The sequence below is a fragment of the Gadus morhua genome, chromosome 10, assembly GCF_902167405.1.
Source record: "Gadus morhua chromosome 10, gadMor3.0, whole genome shotgun sequence".
Taxonomy (NCBI): domain Eukaryota; kingdom Metazoa; phylum Chordata; class Actinopteri; order Gadiformes; family Gadidae; genus Gadus; species Gadus morhua.
Genome location: NC_044057.1, coordinates 9,262,691 through 9,284,974, shown reverse-complemented (window position 1 = coordinate 9,284,974; position 22,284 = coordinate 9,262,691). Strand labels below are relative to the sequence as shown.

The following is a 22,284-nucleotide window of genomic DNA, read 5'->3' as shown; positions in this document are numbered from 1 at the left end:
ACACTACGACCAATCGGAAGAATACTCGGGGTGACGTATCCAGACCAGCAGAGCTAACCAATAGATCATACTCTTGCCGTATCCGGTCGGTACAACAGCAACGCTTTCGCCCTGCCGATATAAGATAAACCGATGTGATTGGTTAAGGTTCTGGGCCAGGGGAATCGTGGAGTGAGTATACTGCTCGTTCCCAGAGTGAGCGAGAACTCTGGATTTCCAGGTTACCTGTATAACACATTTAAGAAGCAGCTATTATTAATGTGATACACCGCTGAATCCATACTGATTCAGTATCAGTAAGTAAATGTTCTGATTCTTTGGACCACATTGTTTTTGGGAATCTGTTATTTACACACCAGCCTGCAGTGTTGCTTTGCAGGCTGCTGCAGCACAATGTCAACCGGACAATCACTTCTGACTCACTTCTGACATAAAATAAGGGTATAAATAAGAAAGGTGTTTGTGATCACTTTAATCTTTTCCACATTATATTTTAAATCATTTTAGGTATAATTGTTCTGTTTATCATTTTTTCTACTTAAATAAATAAAACCAGAAGGTAAGAGAGAAAAACAGCTTTGAAAATAAGAAAAAAAAAAAAGACATTCTCTTACCTTTGAAATATATATCGCTTGTTTCCGTGTGACAGACACATCTATTCATGCTATACTTGGGATTTCATGATTTTTTGTTGATTTATTTAATGATTGAAATGTTATGATTATAATGAACTACATTCTATTTTTATGAAGCTGCCTTCTAGATAATCGTGGGACTGAAGGGATGGACATCGCTGGAACTTCAAGCGTTACGTCCAGAAGATGCGGACGTCATCCACCCCCCTCATATGAGCGGTTACCCTGATCCCAGTGAGTGTGTTTACCCTGATCTCAGTGTGTGTGTTTAACCTGATCCCAGAGTGTGTTTACCCTGTGGGGTATTCCACGAACGGAGGCTTAACAAACACAGAGTTAACGCTGAACTCTAGGTTGATTGACCCTGTGCCAACTAAACCAGAGCTGTCGGTTCCACCGCACGGGTTATGCATTAGTTCAATCAACACAGGGTTGGTTAACACGGGGGGTTATGCGCGTCCACGCCAAACCTATAAAGACGTGATGCATGGATCATGGAAACCCTGATTGAAATGGCGAAACGGGCCGCTTATTTCAATGAAATGGAACTCCAGGTTCTCCTGGAGAGCTATGACGCGGAAAAGGACATTATCACAAGAAAAGGGAACGCTAAAGCATCTGCAACCCGGAGAACCAAAGCCTGGCAGCGGATCGCTGACTGCGTAAATGCGTTAGTTACATGCCAAAAGCATGATCCTTAATATTTGAGCCACAAATCTATAAATATCCCAGTTAAGCATTCTTAACGTTCCTACCACTAAAAAAAAATATGTAGGCCTACTCCGATGGCTCCCAAGCGGTCAGCGGATCAAGTAAAAATGAAGCATAAAAACATACAAACTGGTAAGCTTTTCCCACCATCGTATTGGTATACATTTAAATAAGCCCTTTTTTTAAGCCAATCGTGAAAAGGCCGACAGTCGGCACGGATCTGGCCCTCAAAATGTCTTGAACCCGGTGGAGGAGTTTTTAATATACATAAATTCAGGGCGCCCTGGCATGGAGGGGGTACCTGGAGGTACCTCCTCAGAGAGTCTTTGTTTACCTTCGAAGTAACACATGCAAACCGTGTGCGTGCCACAGCGCATATGTTCCAAATGTTTTTTTTAGTAACTAGGTAGAAAACCTAAAAGTGACAATTCATCAACTTCACAGATCAAGATGGATTAGTGCTTGTAATGAAGCCGCCGGCTACGATCGAATATTCTCCAGTGGATATAAGTCCGTTAGGACTATTTTATACTTTCTGTTGTAAGCGCCTCTCGGCATAGTACTCAGCCAATATTGCTCTTTGTATGATAGGAGGCCGATGAAAATCTTGGTCCGGACATGGATGGGTCATCTGAAAGGACTGAGATGTGCTCAGCATCTCCAACATTATAGATAAAACTACCATTTGCAAAAAACGGAGGGCTACGCAAATAGTCTGGAGTGAACTGAGGCCAGGTCCTCGGTTGGTAGTGTTGGCTATGTAAGGCTGGAGAAGGCTATTTAAATATATTAAAGATTTGCGCGAGACTCTATATCTCTCCAGCAAAAAGTCATCCGGTATGCCAAGATGTCGAGCCGTGGTCTTATTAATCGCTCCCGGTGGATTGCACGAATAATCTGCGCTCCGATATCAACAGGCCTCTCATCAAAAGGGCATGCCATTGTGAAAACATGAAATCTGTGGTGAACGCGGGTTTAAATACCCAAAACCGGGATATATTCCAAACTTAACCTGCGCAAAACCTGCTCCGACCAGGATTGATTCAGAGCATATGTTTCTATAGTAACTAACATACCGTGTTTATTTTGGAACGGAAAACCTAGGGTTACCGCAAACCCTGGGTTTACTTACCCGCAGGGCTCCGAACCGGTTCAAGGAACGAAAACGAACGGAATTTTACGAGGAACGTGTTACGTATTTTAAGAACATAATGCCGCGTTTCCACTGCAGGGTGCGGAACGGATCGGATCGCAAAGGTGCGGTAGGGAGGGGGCGGTATAGCCCAGCTCAGTTCCGAGGACGCGTTTCCACTGCCGACAGTACCCTTGGTGGTAGGCCGGATGTCGATCGCCGCGGCAGCTACGTAAACATCGTAAACAACGTCTTCCTCCCCAATAATGCAGACGAACGTCTCCACCTCCTTGTTCGCCCAAGCAAGCTTTTTACGCGACATGTTAATTGTAAAGAATAATACCTCGAGGCTACTGTTTGTTTGTTTTTATCCCCGCGTCACACGGAAGTGACGATTCTGTCGACCAATCAACGGAGGGGGGGTGTAGCTAGAATTTCACGGGACCCTTTCAGGCGTCTGGTCTCGTTTTGGGTACCGCAACGGAGGAGTCCCGAGAATGGGGCCGGAACGGGTACGGCAAAGTCCGGGTCACGCCCACTTTTGGCGGTGGAAACGCGACCCGAACCGCACCTTTGCGATCCGATCCGTTCCGCACCCTGCAGTGGAAACGCGCCACAAGCTGCCTCCACATAGCCTCTAGGAAGCAGATTTAAACACACAAGCTGTATTACCCTCACAGAACCACTAGGAAGCAGATTCAAACACACAAGCTGTATTACCCTCACAGAACCACTAGGAAGCAGGACCAAATATATAAGCCGTAAATACTATATATAGCCACAAGGGGAGCAGGACCTTACTGAAGGCTGCAATAGCTGCTCCATCCACAGAAGGCAGCACCTCAGACAAGTGAGGAAGCCGAGGCTAATACGTCACGCCGGCACCGCCCACTGCTGTGGGCCGCGTGGATTTGAAACAAAACAGACAACGCCACCAGTAAACAACTAGAAACTCTCGGCAGCCCATACGGATAGGGTTAATATAGCTTTGGTCAGCTGGGAGTCTCTCAGCACGTGCAAGACACGCTTCCACCTCCTTTTTCTCCGTAGTTTACCATACCGAAATACTTTAACAAATAAAGTAACTGTTAAAAGCTATCCTGGATTGGAACCCTTTCTTGGAAGAACACAGCAATAAACGGAAACGAAAACCAAATGGTCTTCAACTGTTCCGGAACAGAAACGTTATTCTGAAATCCCCAAAACCGGTTAATAACGGGTTTTTTCGTTCTCTATATAGCCTATACAATTTCACAAAAGCATAGCCTATTTCATGAAAAAATAAAAATATTTCCGGTTGCCGCGTTCACTTCGCCGCCAGCTAAGCTCAGTTGTCACAAATTCCCACCACCACCCTGGCGAGAGGTGATTTGGAAGCAACAGTTGCACTGAGCTCTATCTTCGACAAAGGTAACGTGAGCTAAATTAACCGGGTCCACTGTATCGCCTTTGCATTGTTTCTTGTTGGTGGGCGTGCCCTTAACATGCGTCTGTGTCCAAGTTTCATTGACATGATCAGACAGCCCGCCCGCTCCCCGATGACAGCCCTCACTGCTGTCTACACACAGCTATTTGATAAAGGCCAGATTATAAAACACTTATTTCAAAAATCAAGTCTTACTGCCGTTTTTCAGGCTTCGAATACTCGTTGGTTTTTCCGAGCGAATATTCGAATACTCATTCCAGAAAAACACACCATCAAAAACATTAATAATCCCCATATATATCCCTGTATTTTTTGAGTATGTATTTTAATGCGTCATATGTGTGTGTGTGTATGTTGGATGTGAGTGGACCATCTGAGTCCTTAATAAAGATTTATTATTATATACTCCCTGGAACCGATTTTTACAGTATCTGCATATTTTTTTGAAGATTTAATAGCTTTTAAACGTTAATTAGTAGGCCTAAGTAAGTTGGAGTTACTTAGTTTTTCCCCGTGGAAGCCAACAGCTGTTGTTCCGTACCAAATCAGCTGTCCTCTGCAATCTCAGCTCTTGCGGGAGCTTATCAATTCATTCTGGAACGTGCATCTTTTCAGGGAATTTGTACAATAAATCCATAACAAATACCGAATATTGATTGTCTTACGTGTCCATATTATATCCATTATATTGACCGGGTATTCGCAAGACGCTCACGCTCTGCAGCAAGCCAGTCACAGTTGATTGGCGCGGCGCTGTACAGGGAACGTAAACAAACAACTAAGCTAAGGTTAGCATTTCACTAAGCATTTCTTTTCCTCCCGAGATCCCGCTAATGTTGTTATAAAGTAAAGAGAAACAAGATATCTATTCTTCCTCCACCTCTCTCGCTTCTCTGCTTGGTGTCGCTTATAGTTTGCCTCCCTCGCTCTGGTAACGTCAAATAAGTGAAACAACGAAGCTCCGAATACTGATTTAAGCTTTGAATAAAAATGTTCCCAAAGGGGTATTTGAATATTCTAATAATTCGGGCCAGCCCTAATAACAATGCGGGACAACGTCTCAATTTCCGGGACGTGTACAAAGTAATGGAAATGCGGGACTGTCCCGCACAAAGCGACACATCTGGTCACCCTTTTATCGACCACAAAAATAGACTAGGCACAATAACACTGCCGGAACGTTAAGAACGAACGTTATTTTACGTTCCGAACCGGTTCAGGAACGATATGTTGACTGCGGAACGCAAGAACGAAAACGTTAAATATACCGGTTCCATTCGGAAAATTTCGTTTTCAAGGCCTGCTTACTCGGTTATGTGATAAAACCGGCTTTGTGGAGTACCCCACTTATCCCAGTGTGTGTGTTTACCCGGATCCCAGTGTGTTTGTTTGTTTACCCTGATCCCTGTGTGTGTGTGTGTGTGTGTGTGTGTGTGTGTGTGTGTGTGTGTGTGTGTGTGTGTGTGTGTGTGTGTGTGTGTGTGTGTGTGTGTGTGTGTGTGTGTGTGTGTGTGTGTGTGTTCACCCTGATCCCAGTGTGTGTGTGTTCACCCTGATCCCAGTGTGTGTGTGTTTAACCTGATCCCAGTGTGTGTGTGTTTAACCTGATCCCAGTGTGTGTGTGTTTAACCTGATCCCAGTGTGTGTGTGTTTAACCTGATCCCAGTGTGTGTGTGTTTAACCTGATCCCAGTGTGTGTGTTTAACCTGATCCCAGTGCGTGTGTGATTACCCTGATCCCAGTGTGTGTGTTTTAGGGCCCGACCGATATTGATTTTTGAGTGCCGGTGCCGATTATTTTCAGAGAAAAATTACGATTACGATTTAATCGGCCGATTAAAAAAAAAAAAAAAAAAAGCATATAAAACATCGTTTTTGATACCTTAAATATACTTTAAACACTTTTGACGAATATGTGAATTGAATGCAGAACCTTTGAGTGTTTTAGAATACATTTACAGTCAAAAATGAGTAATGTAAAATGTAAAATCAATAACTAACTCCCAATGTGCTGCACTCGTGAGCAGTGAATAACACGTGCGTGCTGAGCAGTAGGGTCTCACCGTTAGAGTCTACAGTATAACAAATTAACATGGCCTGGGACCTAAAGAAAAACAGGCACAACATGCTCAAACAACGCGTCTTGTGTACATTGGTGAGGTGAGCGTGTGTGTGTGTGTGTGTGTTTACCCTGATCCCAGTGTGTGTTTACCTTGATCCCAGTGTGCGTGCGTGTTGAGGATTAATAAACATTGGCCGAACTTCTCCAGCATGGCCCTGCATTCCAGAGGAACCAAATCTTAAAAGAAGAAAAAAGGAAAAAGCAATGGTCCATGAACAAGGAGCAGAGGGGGCGGGTTCAGAGAGTAGAACCGACCACAGGCTAAACCGCCCCGGCAGGTTGACGGTGAATAAAGCCGTTGGTTCAGCTGCTCTTTGGCCTCATGCTGCTGGTCCCCTGGACCAGAAGCATGAGGGTTCATCTAGCATGGAGGATACACCTTCCAAAGCACGAGCACATCTCACTGGAAACACTCCAGTACGTTCTCCATGACAACCATCTTTGTGTTAGTACCTGTTGTGGAAGCATGTCTCAATGTGTGCAGGAGTCGACGTTTCTGATGATCACTCCACAGATTCAGGCTGCCTGCGGCGCCCCCTGGAGGAAAGTGAAGGTTCTGCCACAGTGCTTGTCCACAGGCTCTCCACAGCAGAGTTTGGTACACTGCAAACAGTTCTGCACACACCAAGGAGTGACTCAGGTCCAACCACTTCACTGAGCGGGAGCGGTGGAACGGCTCCTTCTCCTCCAGCGCTGTCGGACACACGGCTCCAGATCTAGACACAAGATATTGAAATTAAATGTTTTTTTATTGTTCCACTTACCTAAATCTAACCCTCAGACAAACTGAACTGGATTATTTATTCAAACGACTGGTGGATAATGAACACATCAGTTAGTCTTTTAGTTAATTTAGCTTCAAGCATATTTTGTTCACTTTTAAATAAGCCTGTAATAAAAGCTCCAAGTATTACGCCAAATGTTGTGGCACATCTGTACGCTGTATGAGCGAAGGATGACCGTTGGCATAGGGACAATTTTGAATGTACTCAAAATCTTATTTTGTGAGTTGGATACCTTGCAAATAAGTACAACATATAACAAATTGACTACACAACTTGAAATATGGAGACAGCCCAGAAGGATGAAGGAGGAAGCCACACCAGATGCTGCTTAGTTTGAAAACATTCAATAAATTGCGAACGATTAGCTGATCGACTTCAAGTCTCGTTGCTGCTTGGCATTGTCAAATAGAATAATTGCGCTCGTCTCAAAATATTATGTAATGTGTTCTCTAGTGTCCTCCACCTGAGTTTTAAGTCTGGAGAAGACAACCTGGTCCAATATGGTTAATATTATCTGAAATACCCATTTTAAATGCTTGTGTCAATATTACATACTGTACCTGAAAAAGGTATTAAAATATTAAAAATACGTATATATTTATAAACACATAGGGTCGGAATTTAAAGCTAACCTAGTTATTCAGTAGCATCAGTGACTTTTGCTAATGGTTCAATTGGTGCTTGATGAGGAACGTGTACCTGGCTAGACTCTCTGGGCCTAACGACGGTCCGGGTTCGATGGGATCCTGCAGGACTCGCTCCGAGCTTGGTTCCTGGCCCAACCACCAGTCTGGTGCCGGTCTCACCTCTGTCCGGTATTCATGGGAGACAACTGAGTCCATCTGTCTACATGTTGCCCCCCCCTCCTCTCGTGTCCTCTGCACTGGAGGGAAGGATGCCGAGGCCACGTAGTCTGGCCTGGATGTGTGTGGCCCCAGGGGTGAGAGCCGATCACCGGAGGACAACATGGCCTGGAACAGAAGCTCAAGGGAGAACCGGTCCTCCTTGCAGAATGCCGAGAGTGGCCCCACAGCACAGTGACAGGCCGCTGGGTACAGGTCAGGTTCCACTCGGACGCCCTGACCGCCTCCAGGATTCCTTTGGCCTGGGGCACGTTGTCCCTTAGTGGACTCTGGGGCTGAAGATCCCAGAGCACTCTGAGGTCCAGCGTGTCGACGCCGGGGGGCGGGCTCAGCTCTGCTTTGGCTTCCTGATTGGCCCTCAGACAAACTATACTGAGAGGAATGTGAAAAAGATCTTCTTGATGACGGTGTCACGATGAGGGCGGACGGGGGGGAGGGGAGCAGAGGGGGTGAACCGGGGGGCGGGAGGTAGGTGTGCTCCAGACGTTCCCAGGTCCATTCAGGAGTCACGGATCGCTGGGAACAAAGACGGGTTTGAGAAGGCCGGGGGTTTCCGTGATGGGATTGGACCTCTGGGCCGTAGTGCTCAGCGGCCCAACGGTGCATCTCCTCAGCCGCCGTATGAGCATGATGTATGGCGAGGACCGAGAGCAGCTCTTTGACCTGGAACGCCGCCGGGTGAGACACCTTGTGGAGGACCGACTGAGGGACAGGAAGACCAGAATAACACATCCTCTGCAACAGCCTACACTCCCACGGGTTGGTTCTGTTGAGGTCACTGTACTCTTCCACCACCTGGTTATAAAGCGCTGTACCAGACAGAACATCTTCCAGCATCTCTCTTGCAATTGCTTCAATGTTTGTTTGAGCAAGGCTGGACAAAATGGCATGTACACAATTCTCCATCAAAACCAGCGCCTGAAGAGCCAAAGCATGTAGAGAGCGTTTCATTTCAACGAGGAAGTTGGTGTTTCGAGCCAGGGCCCGCCTCACAAAGGGGTTGGAGCGGAGCTTCTCTGAGAGACACCACCAGTGTTTTAGATGAACCCTCAGCTCCTGGCCCAGGGGGACCATTTGACAACAGTAGGAGCCGCATGTTTTCTAGAACGGAAAAAAATAAATATATAAATATATAAAAATTAGGAAATGGTACTTAAATTGTGACAAATTGATACTTGTGAGGATCAGGGACAGCTGTTGCAGCTTTACCAGATTCAGGGGGAACTGTGGTCCTCCTAAGCATTCTTCCAGCAGAGCCAGTTTAGACACATAGGCTGAAGCGGAGTGGGCCCTCCTGACATACTCGTGCACAAACAGCAGCTGTGAGCGCTGCTCCATCAGGCTCCACAGAGCCCTGCAGGCGGCCTGCTGGGGCGGGGAGGAGCGCTGCTGGATGAAGCAGCCCTCCGGAGAGGAGCCTCTCACACAGACCTGGGAGAAGCAGAGGGACGGCTGTTACAAACAGAACCGGGTCACGTTAGGAGCAGAGACCTGACCTGAAAAACACATTAAGAGAAAATATACAAACAGATCCGTACTTGAAGAGCTTCTGCCCCCCTGACCAGCGGCCTCTGGGCAGCCATACCCAGCATGCCTTGCTGTAGGCATGAGACGCGAGCAGAAGAACGGGAAACCAGATTGTGAGCGGCCACAAAGCTCCCTTCTTCTCCCCCGGACTCTTTATCCTGACGGTTCTGTAGGAGCAGCCACTTCAGGCTGGGGTTCAGGGAGGTTCTGAGCATAGCCTCGGCACGCTGCAGGGAGCAGGAGAGGGAGCCCAGGGGAGAGGGACCTGGACAGACAGATATCCTACTGTTACACCTGGACAGACAGACAAGACACCATAACGTTACACCTGGACAGACAAACACCCTACTGTAACACCTGGACAGACAGACATCCTACGGTAACACCTGGACAGACAGACAAGACACCTGGACAGACAGACACCCTACTGTTACACCTGGACAGACAGACACCCTACCCTTACACCTGAACAGACAGACACCCTACTGATACACCTGGACAGACAGACACCATACCATTACACCCGGACAGACAGACACCATACCGTTACACCTGGACAGACAGACACCTACTGTAACACCTGGACAGAAAGACACCATAACGTTACACCTGGACAGACAGACACCCAACTGTAACACCTGGACAGAAAGACACCCTACTGTAACACCTGGACAGACAGACACCCTACTGTAACACCTGGACAGACAGGCACCCTACTGTAACACCTGGACAGACAGACACCCTACTGTAACACCTGGACAGACAGGCACCCTACTGTAACACCTGGACAGACAGACAGACACCATACCGTTACACCTCTGGACAAACAGACACCCTACTGTAACACCTGGAGTGGACAGACAGACACCATACCGTTACACCTGGACAGACAGAGACCATACCGTTACACCTGGACAGAGAGACAACCTACTGTTACACCTGGAGAGACAGGCACCCTACGTCACTGTTCTCCAGGGCGTCAATAGTGACTGTGGTTTTTTGGAAAAGGTTGTGCTTCACCTTTTTTTTCTGAGATACATGCAGCCAAGGTTTGGCTTCAGCAAATTGGAGTGAATACCAGAGTGTTGTGTATTATTTACCATTTGATGACAGTTCATCAAGCTCAGTGGAAGCATCATTTATCTGTGGAAAAATAAATGACATAATAATGAAGAAATACCGAATTCAAAATATGTGGAATAAGAATATAGTATAACCCTATAGCAAGCAGACTAACAACTAGCAAGCTAATATTGCATGTAAAGGTGTTTCTTCAAAGCACATGCATTATAGTCAAATTATTTCCCTGTCATTTGTACATGGCCTCTGTGAAATCAAAGCAATTCTGCGTATGTTTCTTAAATCACTCAAAAGAAATGGTACGACCTGACAAGATAAATCCTACCATGTCTATAAAGACACACAGAAGCATGTTCTATAATGGCTCTGCTAGTAGACACGTGCTAGTAATGTCAGTGTGCAGCCTACGGCATCACTTAATGCTCACCTTCTCATCCTCTGCTGGCATCATGTCTAAAGGAAATAGAAAAAAATAAATAAAATCAAGACAGAGATATGGTGAGAGGCCCTGTGTTGCAATAGCCGTGTTAGAATCAGGGGCAAGTTGTCAAAAAATCCAGATCTCCCTTATGGCTACAGCCCAAAGTTTGCATATTGATAAAAATACATACAATTTGTGGCAAGATAATGACTATCACCCTGCCCTACAAAACGTGTGTGTGTGTGTGTGTGTGTGTGTGTGTGTGTGTGTGTGTGTGTGTGTGTGTGTGTGTGTGTGTGTGTGTGTGTGTGTGTGTGTGTGTGTGTGTGTGTGTGTGTGCGTGTGTGTGTGTGTGAGACCTTCTACCAGGCCAGGCTCTCTAGTCCAGGCCTGTTCAACTAGCGGCCCTTGGGCCAAATGCGGCCCCTCTTAATTTTTTTCTGGCCCGCAAGAGGTTGCATGCAAAAAAGTTAAGAAAATAAAGGAGAAACATAGTTGCATGCAAATCAGGTTTCCGTGTGTAGCCGGTGATACTAGCCAGTATCAGTACCCCACATTCAGTAACTGGCATCACTTATTCTGACAATGTTTTGCTCAACCGATACATGCGAGTCTAGCTTTTCTCATATGAATGCCATCAGAACAAGGGCACGTTGCTCCATGACCTATGAGAAGCTGCATGAGTGTCTCAGGATGAGCCAAACTAGGCAAACAAGGCAGTGCAATCGTTCTCACTGACTCAGTGGCTCAAAATGTCTCATATGTACAGTAGTTCTGTTTTGTGATGATTCAAACATTGTTGAATTCTAAATACGTGTCCAAAATATGCGAGAACAAAATCTTTTATAATGATACGATTAAAAGTGAAGGAAGGAATGCGTCTGACAAGTTTATTCCATGTAGTAGTACTATATATATTAAGTTAACACTACTTTAAGTACGATTTATTTGTAGCGATTCATTCATGTAGTTTTACTCTGTGTGGCCCATGAACCCCCAGTGGTTTTCCTTTTCGGCCCACTTGTTAAGGGGGTTGAATAGCCCTGCTCTAGTCTACTCTGTACCATGTCACCTGGATAACTATCTGCAATAGCTGCTATAATGGCTGTAACACGGGGAATTGGTTAGCCTAGCGATTGTTGTACTTGCACTTGGTTCTATGAACATCCTTTCTGTACCGATACATTGATGCACTTCTTATGCTGTACTTATTGTAAGTCGCTTTAGATAAAAGCGTCTGCTAAATGTCCTTAATGTAAATGTAAATGTAAATCTGCCAACTGAAGTTCTGCTGTTAAGGAGAATAACAGATCCTCAGGCTATCATCTGTTCCTCCGTTCATCTATCACCTGTTCATCTATCACCTGTTCATCTATCATCTGTTCACCCGTTCATCTTTCATCTGTTCATCAGTTCATCTATCACCTGTTCATCTATCACCTGTTCATCTATCATCAGTTCATGTATCCGATCTGTTCATCCATCATCTGTTCATCTGCCATCTGTTCATCAGTTCATCTATCATCAGTTCATCTATCATCAGTTCATCTATCAACTGTTCATCTATCATCTGTTCTTAGCCGTGTCGTCGTCCAGCAGAAACATTGCATATTCTACACAATCTACCTTTCAGATGTATACATTCAAAAGGTAAATAATTCAGGTAAAATGCTTGCATTATTTTTTTCGGACCAGTTCTATAACGTTATAATGTTTGCCATACGACAATAATTGAACGAAAATAACTAATAGAATAATGAATTAGTAAAGTAGTAAATTATTACATACCAGTTAACAGTTTACATCTAGTGACAGGATGAACTCCCAGAGTAGATGCATCATAGTTCCACAACTCTCCCCTGCCCATGACATTGACCTAGTTTTGGGTTATTGCCATAGTTCAGGGTTATGAACATAGTTTAGGGTTATTGACATCGTTTTTTTTTGCAAATCAGATTTAATGACCTACATCGTAGAGTTTGCGGGTTTCAGAAACATAAAATGAACACCAATACTAACTATGTTAACACTAAATACTATTTAGGACCACTCGGTTAGCCATCAGACCATTGTAGTGTTATTAGCGACCCCTTCTCTGAATCAGTGCTTTGGTTAATCCCTGGCAGGTCCGCAGGAAACAGTTTAATTTAGCTGTAGCTTGATAGCATGAGCTAACGATGGGTTCATATCAACCCGGAACATACTACTGTTTCCCCCAATCAAGGACAAAACATAACATGCTGGCTCTGCTAATGCGCTCAGATTAGATAGAACATAAAATCGTAAAAACCTGATTATCCGACCTTTAAATTATAGTTTATCCCCGTTTAATTTGACACAAACATTTAATTTCCGAGATGGTTGAACGCGGCACAAAAACGGATGGTTGTGGCCAGAGCTATAGAGAGTTGCGACACGCTATGATCTCGCCGACAGGGTGGTCACGTGGTTGTCACGTGGTTCATGTAAGCCTCAATAGTTCCAAACACGCCGCGCAGTCAATGTTATTCTATGGGACGACAGCAGAGATTTCAATATTGAATGGTAAATATGAATGAAAAAAACACATACAAGTATTTGTCTGACTGTTATGGCATTATTGCATATTTGTTAATGTCAGTTTTACATTTAGAGTGGTAGGGGGACAACTGAAAGCTATAAGTATTACTTAGATACGTTTTTAAGTTTGAGGCAAAGCTTCACGTTCGTGTTAGCATACTGGCTTAACCTTAACTTTTACCCTACATCTGTATTGAAATCAAAGTATTCAAGATGTTTTACCATGATCATTTTAAGATATGAGCCACACAAAGTATCAAATATATTAAAGAATAACAACCCATTACGCTTGGATGAATGAAATAGTATTTTTTTTTATTAAACAATTAGTGTGACACGAACAAGTGAGTGCGATTGTGTGAACAGATTCAACAATGGACACAGCAGGGAACACTATATACTTAGGGCAAACCATTAACATATAACGTTGCAAATATACTATACTTTATGCCTTTACAATACTTATAATAGCCCTGAGCAAATTCAAAATTGGTTTAGATCAATGGTCATACCATGGTTGGCTGTGCAGCGTTTGGATGCTCCAATCGGTCCGAGAAGGGTTACCACATGTATGGCTTCCCCAAGGACCAAGAGCGCAGGAAGAAATGGATGGCAATGGTCAGCCGTCAAAACTTAAAGTGACAGGGGTCAGCAACAGTCAAAAACGATGTAATGTAAGTAATGTTCACAACACTTCATAGCATTTCAAAGGGCATAATAATTCTAAGTGTAGAGAATTATGACTTATCAATGATATTGGAAGTGCAATGGAAACTGATCTTACAAGCCTACCTACAGGTACACTTTGAACTAATTCACTGCCACAAAAAGAGAAGGGATGTTGAAGCTGAGGCCCGATGCAGTACCAACAGTTTTCATTCATCGCCCTAAGCCGAAGAGGAGGAAACCCCCTTCTGTGAGGGTGCCTCCAGAACCAAGTGCAACGGACCACACATATTTCACCAAATTAAACTTCGGTATGATCCATGCAGCTAACAATATTCCCCATTTCATGTAATTCAAGGATAGACTACACTCCTAATGAGATTGCATAATTCATATTTGTACATTCAGTTTAAGAAACAACCAGAGGTCAGGGATTATCTGAGGATTTGCACACAATGTGGATAATCTACACATTTCTACCCAATTAACAATTGCCGGTAGATCCATTTATACATTTTATTGGTTTCTGATTGTGGCAGATGATTTAATTCACATTACAGAAATGTTTCGCTTTAATTAATTTTCTTACATTGGAGATGACAGTAGTTGCAAATGCAAAGGCAAAATACATATAACAGCAACATTACCTTGTAATTATTACAGAGATTGAGGGAGAAATTGAGGTGGATTTCAAGAGCGATGAAAAGGACATGACAGGAGACAGCGAGAGCAATCAAGTGGGCCACTTTGCCAGGGGCAGGTGATCCAGGGGCAGGTGATCCAGGGGCAGCTGCTACAGGGGCAGCTGCTCCAGGGACCAGACTGCCAAGGACTGATGGGGCGACTATGGAGGACCTAATAAGGCAACTAGAAAAGGAAAAATTAATGAGAAGGAGAGCAGAGAGGGCTCTTGTAAAACAAAAAAGAATAAATTTGGCACCAAGAATGAGAAACAATTCAGTCAACAAGAAGTTAAAACGAAAAAGCCATACAGGTTAAATTCACCACCCATCATAATCAGCATTGTTGAAGCGGCGGCATCTAGGGCTTAATGTGCTGAACATCGCCCTTTCCAGGATATAATTAAACAAACACTGTTATTTCTAATAGCTATCGCATCATAAAACCCGTCCTTAAATCAACCTAAATGATCATAGTAATCCAACATAAATAACTAGCTAAATAAAAGTTAGATTCACTACTGAACTTCGTAATTGTTGTTGTAGATACCTTCACATAGCGAAGTCGAGCTCACAAACTAGCAGGCAATCGGTCGTCTACCAAGACAAATATATATATAATTACGCTGTGCATATTCAAATAAATATCAGTATATGCATCATAAAAGGACCTCTAATACATTAGACAGTTGACAATTCAAAAGAGGTAGCCATTTAATCAATTTACCCCTGGAGATACCTTCACAGATGGCGAAGTTGAGCTAACAAACTAGCAGGCAAACGGTTGTCTACCAAGATAAATATATATATAATTACGCTGTGCATTTACAAATAAATATCAGTACATGCATCATAAAGGGTCTCTGATACAATAGACAGTTGACAATTCGAAAGAGGTAGCTATTTAATCAATTTACCTCAGAAGTTACTCGACGGCCAGCAATGGAAATTAATGATCTCCTACGCCGTAAAATGGTTGTTTGGAACTATTCGAGGCTCCATACCCCGGAAGTAGGCGCTACAACGGAGTCCAATGGAAGTGTCGCCACTCTGTTATGGTTGTGGCCATAGATATATATTAACTAGAGGCCTTGTCACGTTAAAATTGTACCGGGGGCGAAAATTGTACCGGCCTACGTCATCAGTTGTTTACATCTTGACAACCTGCCTGGCAACAGACGACGCGATCGTCTGTTGCCGGGCAGGTTGCAAAAAACATTCGGCTCATGTTTCCAAAAGACAAAGTAACATAATACAGATAACGGATCGCTAGATAAAACTTGTTTTTACTTTATATTTGTATTGTATTTAATTGTTTAAATCGAATAGCAACAGACGAAGCGATCGTCTGTTGCCGGGAAACGGGCGATCGCGTCAAATGACGTAGGAAGGTTCTTGTACATTCCTACGTCATTTGACGCGATCGCCTCGATTAAACAATTAAATACAATACAAATATAAAGTAAAAACAAGTGTTATCTAGCGATCCGTTATCTGTATTATGTTATTTCGTCTTTTGGAAACATGAGCCGAATGTTGTCGGCAGGTTGTCAAGATGTAAACAACTGATGACGTAGGCCGGTACAATTTTCGCCCCCGGTACAATTTTAACGTGACAGCCTCGTCCGCGGTGCTGACCAATGGAGTCGAACGTCACCACTGGCGGCCATTTTACCACAGTAAGCTGCTCACCAATAACATTGTGTTGGTAGTGATTCATGTACTTTTTAAATAACCATAACTTGCTCAATTTTCAACCGATTTTCCAACGGTCTGGTTTGTTATAAACGTCAGAGATGTAGGTATGACAGTACATACTTATAATAATAATAATAATAATACATTTAATTTAGAGGCGCCTTTCAAGACACCCAAGGTCACCTTACAGAGCATATAGTCATCATACATTATTTAAAAAAAACAAAACAAGACATTGTGTAAAAATAAATAAACATAAGCAATAAGAAATAAATAAAACAAAAACAAGACAAAACAAAACAAAAAAACAATCAAAACAGTGATCAGTTAGACGTGTGCGAGTTTGAACAGGTGAGTTTTGAGTTGTGACTTGAAGGTTGTAATGGTGTCTGATTGTTTTATGTGTGGGGGGAGGGAGTTCCAGAGCCTGGGTGCTGAACAGCTGAATGACCGGGCACCCATTGTAGTGAGTCGTGATGTGGGGATACATAGTAGTCCAGCAGAGGTTGAGCGGAGGGAGCGGGAGGGAGTGTATTCTTGGAGGAGGTCACAGAGATAACTGGGGGCTAGGTTGTGGAGAGCTTTGTAGGTGAGGAGTAGGGTTACTTATGAATAATTGTTAGGTTCTAAGAAAAGTAGAATGTTCTAAAATATACATCAAGGAAGGCTGCATGTTGAAATCCCCACCCTGTTGTATTTATGTAATTATAACCATGTGTTTTCATATGAAATGAACATTAAACAGAACAGATAGGTGCAATAAATACACACGCACAAGGTATTCACGTTATTTATGTTAAATCAATATATGGGCTGCTAAAACTCAGCAATCTATTGTGTTGGTAACTTCACTCAAATCTATCTACAGTCAAGTATGCATTTAGACAAATATGAATATATATACAGTGCAACCTTTGTGGCTGTTCAAGACACACTGGGTGTGTTCGAAACCGCGTACTTGCTTACTACTCCTACTAACTATGACGTCAAATTGAGTATGCAGAACGTAGTAAGCGAGTTTTAGGTAAGCGAGTAGTATCCGAATGTCTTCTACTTCCGGAAAGATTTTGAGTAAGCATCGCCAGTTTACTAGACGTACTCAACTGCCCCAGAATGCACTGCGTCTATTCAAAAGAACAGTGGAAGCAATGGCGCTAAACGGGGAGCCGCAGCAGCAGTGCTTTTAATAATTGTTTAATAATTGTTTTTAACATATCACCGCAAATCCTTAGGTTGAAGATGTACTGTGACGTTAAATGTGACGTTTATATATTTATTTATAATATTTATTAACGGCGCCCGGCCGGTAGGTTATTGACACGTCATTTGATTCACGTCATCTGAGGTGGTTAAGTAAGGACGGTCTTCTGAACGTCGATTACTCAAATGGATTACTCAATCATTATTTAAGGATTCGAGAAGTAAGCCAAATATTTAGTAGGTAGTAAGCAGTAAGCAAGTACGCGGTTTCGAACACACCCACTGTCTCCATGGTGATGGCGCTCCTCTGTGTGCGACGTCGCGGAGCTCCCTATAGTCAAGTTGCGTCTTTTATGTTTTTCTCGCTTTTTAGTGCCGACTATGGCAATCAAACTGTCCCTACACATCACATACGACCGGGCGAACTTACTGATACGGAGAGAGCGCAGTAATTCTGGCCTGTTTGACCCGAGTACGTTGAGCGATTACCCGGAGCTACTCATCGCATCGCCATGCCAACCACCGGCAGGCAGTGTTGTAGGCTGATGTTATGCAAGCCGACAGCTCCCCCTAGTGGGCTTGTGTGTGTATGGACTCGGGCAGTCAACACGTGCCAGTCTTGTTATGTGACAACGCGTTCAATACATGCTTAAGAGACTCAGCCTGACTCCGTGTATTCTTCCATGCACATACACTTGCAACATGGTGTCAGAAGTGGTTTTGGAACCCAGAGAACATCGGTACGGCCACACCAAAAGCGTTACCCGCGTATCACGCGTATAAAATCGGCAATTTTTCCATAGGGAACCATTGGTTTACGCGCGTATGAGACGCGTACGAGCGTTACATGCGTATAAGCAACATTTTACTCGCGTTAGGTGCGTATGAGGCGCGTATATATACGCGCGTACATATACGCGCGTACGAGGAGTTCAAAAAATTGAACTTTTTACGCGAGTAACGCTCATACGCGCCGCAATAGCCAATCAGCGTTGAGCTTGACCCGACGTCACTGGCAGAGAGTAGTGAGCTTGGACAGAAGCATACGGTTAGTTATTTAAAACGATTATTGTTATTTATATCCGAGATTATTTAATCTAACCCGATCTAAACTCTATCACCCAAACACGGCGGCGTTTGGGTTTCCTACCTCGGACTCCAGCGCAGCCATGTCCATGGCAGCCACGGCCGGCAACTTTCTTTATTCTGGGTGGAAATAGTAACATAGTTACGCCAATAAATGCGTTTATGGAAACATTTCTAGCGAGAAATGTGCATTTTACTTTCATAAGGTTCGCTCGGTGAATGTGAAGGATGTTTGGTTTGATAGTTATGACGAAGAGTGAACGCTCCGTTCACTTGCATGGACAGAGTCTCTGATTGCTAAGCAACCTCAACGTCTTGGCGGACTATTTCTCTGCTGATCAACACTACGAATGCTGGAAACACACCAGACACACCATGTGAAGTTATTTAACCCGATTATTGTTATTTATATCCGAGATTATTTAATCTAACCCGATCCAAGCTCTATCATCCACCCAAACACGGCGGTGTTTGGGTTTCCTTCCTCGGACTCCTAAATCCAGCGCAGCCACAGGCTGGGGGGGGGGGGGGGGGTCTCATCTACGCGCGTTACGCGCGTATCTGACCATTTTTGACACAAAATGGTCAAGCAACATTTTAGGAGCGTTACGCGCGTACATGGTACGCGAGATACGCGCTTGGTGTGTTCGCGGCTTGAGTTGCCTGTAAATGTTACAGAGTGCGTTTATTGGTTTTGCTAGACGTAGTTAGAAGTTTCAGTTAGCCTGTTAGCGTTAGCGCCGCGTGGGGAAGATGGCTTCAAACATTCCGCCACCGGAGCCCATGAAGATGACTGGGGATCTTCACTGCCACTGGGCTAGCTTTCGTTCAGAGTTTGAGGATTATCTGCTTGCAACCGGGATCGACAAGGCAGAGAAGCCGGTGCAGGCAGCAACGCTCAGGAGGCTGATGGGGAAGGATTGCCACCATGTTTACAAGCACAATCTGGGACTCACGGAGGAAGAGCAGAAAGACGCAGGTGCGATACTCGACAAACTGGGGCAATACTTCACACCCAGCAAAAATGTGATCTTTGAGAGGTATGTTTTTGGAAACCTTAAACAAGAGGATGGGGAGTCAGTGGATGCTTTTGTCACAAGACTGAGAGAGAAAGCTGCCACATGTGAATATGGAGCTTTAAAGCCGCGAACACACCAAGCGCGTACCTCGCGTACCATGTACGCGCGTAACGCAGCTAAAATGTTGCTTGACCATCTTGTGTCAAAAATGGTCAGATACGCGCGTAACGCGCGTAGATGAGACCGCCCAAAACTCCCCCCCCCCCAGCCTGTGGCTGCGCTGGATTTAGGAGTCCGAGGAAGGAAACCCAAACGCCCGCCGTGTTTGGGTGGATGATAGAGCTTGGATCGGGTTAGATTAAATAATCTCGGATATAAATAATAATAATCGGGTTGAATAACTTCACATGGTGTGTCTGCTGTGTTTCCAGCATTCGTAGTGTTGATCAGCAGAGAAATAGTCCGCCAAGACGTTGAGGTTGCTTAGCAATCAGAGACTCTGTCCATGCAAGTGAACGGAGCGTTCACTCTTCGTCATAACTATCAAACCAAACATCCTTCACATTCACCGAGCGAACCTTATGAAAGTAAAATGCACATTTCTCGCTAGAAATGTTTCCATAAACGCATTTAATGGCGTAACTATGTTACTATTTCCACCCAGAATAAAGAAAGTTGCCGGCCGTGGCTGCCATGGACATGGCTGCGCTGGAGTCCGAGGTAGGAAACCCAAACGCCGCCGTGTTTGGGTGATAGAGTTTAGATCGGGTTAGATTAAATAATCTCGGATATAAATAACAATAATCGGCTTAAATAACTTCACATGGTCTGTCTGGTGTGTTTCCAGCATTCGTAGTGTTGATCAGCAGATATATAGTCCGCCAAGACGTTGAGGTTGCTTAGTAACCAGAGACTCTGTCCATGCAAGTGAACGGAGCGTTCCCTCTTCGTCATAACTATCAAACCAAACATCCTTCACATTCACCGAGCGAACATTATGAAAGTAAAATGCACATTTCTCGCTAAAAATGTTTCCATAAAAGCATTTAATGGCGTAACTATGTTACTATTTCCACACAGAATAAAGAAAGATGTCGGCCGTATGCTTCTGTCCAAGCTCACTACTCTCTGCCAGTGACGTCGGGTCAAGCTCAACGCTGATTGGCTATTGCGGCGCGTATGAGCGTAAAAAGTTCAATTTTTTGAACTCCTCGTACGCGCGTATATGTACGCGCGTATATGTACGCGCGTATATGTACGCGCGTATATATACGCGCCTCATACGCCCCTAATGCGAGTAAAATGTTGCTTATACGCATGTAACGCGTGTACGCGTCTCATACGCGTGTAAACCAATGGTTCCCTATGGAAAAATTGCCGATTTTATACGCGTGATACGCGGGTAACGCTTTTGGTGTGGCCGTACCTTAAGAGATGAGCTCATAAGGGACAGGCTTGTTCTGGGAATAACTGATGAGGGCGCCAGACGACGCATGCTAAGAGAAAAGGACCTTAAGTTGGAGGGGGCTATTGACATTGTCCGTGCAGTGGAGGTGTTGGACAATAAGTTAAAATCCATGTCACTTAGCAGCTCTGTGCCTGGGGAGAGCATCAATGTAGCATATGGACAGCGACCAGGACGGAGACCTACAGGCAGGCCATCCGAGTCCGCCAGCACATCAGCACAGCCACAGAGAGGCACAGGTGGATGCAAGTACTGTGGCACACCACACAGACGGGGGCGAGACCTGTGCCCCGCATTTGGAAAGACATGTCGCTTGTGCAGCACTGCTAATCACTTTGCCAAAGTTTGCATGAAAGGAGGCCAGCAAGCACGTCAGTTGAACGCTGTGGATGAGCCGTCGCTGGGGGACCCGGAGGACTACGGCCGCGATGAGAGAGATGTGTACACGGCGGAGAGCTTGGGGGCTGTGAACACTCAGAGGAAAAAGTGGTTTGTAAACCTGCCACTCCACAGAGGGGTCCAGAGGTGCCAGCTTGACTCTGGAGCCACCTGCAACGTGATGAGCATGAAAGACGAGATGAGACTGGCACCTAAAGCTCCTCTTCAGAAAAGTCTTGCCAGACTGAGGCTTTACAACAGTGAGTGGATGAGCTCAATTGGCGTGTACAGCACACAGTGTGTCATCAGGGGCAAGACACACAGACTGGATTTTGAGGTTGTGTGTACCAGCCAGAAGCCTTTGCTTTCATGGGAGACATGTGAGAGACTGGGCCTGATGCGTTTCACCATTCCCGAAGAGCTGAACAAAGTGGAGCACTGCAAGGCAGGTGAGCTGACCAGAGACTGTCTTATCAACACTTACAATGACGTGTTCACCAGCCCAGTCGAGTCACTGCCGGGTGATATTCACTTCATGTTGGACAGCACTGTTGTGCCCGTACAGTGCGCACCAAGGAATGTCCCGGTGGCCCTCAAGGCGGCTGTTAAGGCGCAGCTGGACCAGTACGAAAAGGATGGACACTTAACCACAGTCACTGAGCCCACAGACTGGATAAGCAATCTAGTCATAGTGAAGAAGCCAGACAAATTGAGGCTTTGCATCGACCCTAAGCCCCTTAACCGAGCCCTGAAGAGGTCCCATTACCTCATGCCCACTTTAGATGACGTGCTGTACAAGCTGCCAAAGGCGCGCGTCTTCACCCTGGTGGAT

General features: G+C 44.7%; 1 protein-coding gene and 1 long non-coding RNA gene across 13 annotated transcripts in view; one reads left to right on the top strand and one right to left on the bottom strand.

Annotated features, from left to right (window-relative positions):
• The window catches only part of ccdc142 (coiled-coil domain containing 142), a 38,090-nt gene extending 24,943 nt beyond the window's left edge, over nt 1-13,147 (bottom strand). For 7 of the 12 annotated variants that reach the window (XM_030367638.1, XM_030367632.1, XM_030367636.1 and 4 more), the window contains exons 1-9: nt 13,005-13,147; nt 12,490-12,577; nt 10,708-10,733; nt 10,301-10,343; nt 9,212-9,465; nt 8,883-9,104; nt 7,510-8,774; nt 6,479-6,741; nt 6,116-6,202 (exon numbers count right to left, since the gene is read on the bottom strand). In XM_030367638.1, the coding sequence (XP_030223498.1) occupies nt 6,116-6,202; nt 6,479-6,741; nt 7,510-8,774; nt 8,883-9,104; nt 9,212-9,465; nt 10,301-10,343; nt 10,708-10,733; nt 12,490-12,568 (2,239 nt within the window). In that variant the 5' untranslated portion in view covers nt 12,569-12,577; nt 13,005-13,147. Of the gene's footprint in view, nt 1-6,115; nt 6,203-6,478; nt 6,742-7,509; nt 8,775-8,882; nt 9,105-9,211; nt 10,082-10,300; nt 10,344-10,707; nt 10,734-12,489; nt 12,578-12,670; nt 12,947-12,991 lie in introns of those variants that run through there. The other 5 variants (XM_030367634.1, XM_030367640.1, XM_030367642.1 and 2 more) reach the window with 5 other exon arrangements.
• On the top strand, nt 159-7,184 carry LOC115551997 (uncharacterized). The gene is made up of 3 exons (XR_003978264.1): nt 159-296; nt 753-869; nt 6,540-7,184. It is a non-coding gene; the product is annotated as an uncharacterized LOC115551997 (long non-coding RNA).
• Nucleotides 13,148-22,284: the final 9,137 nt, after the last annotated feature.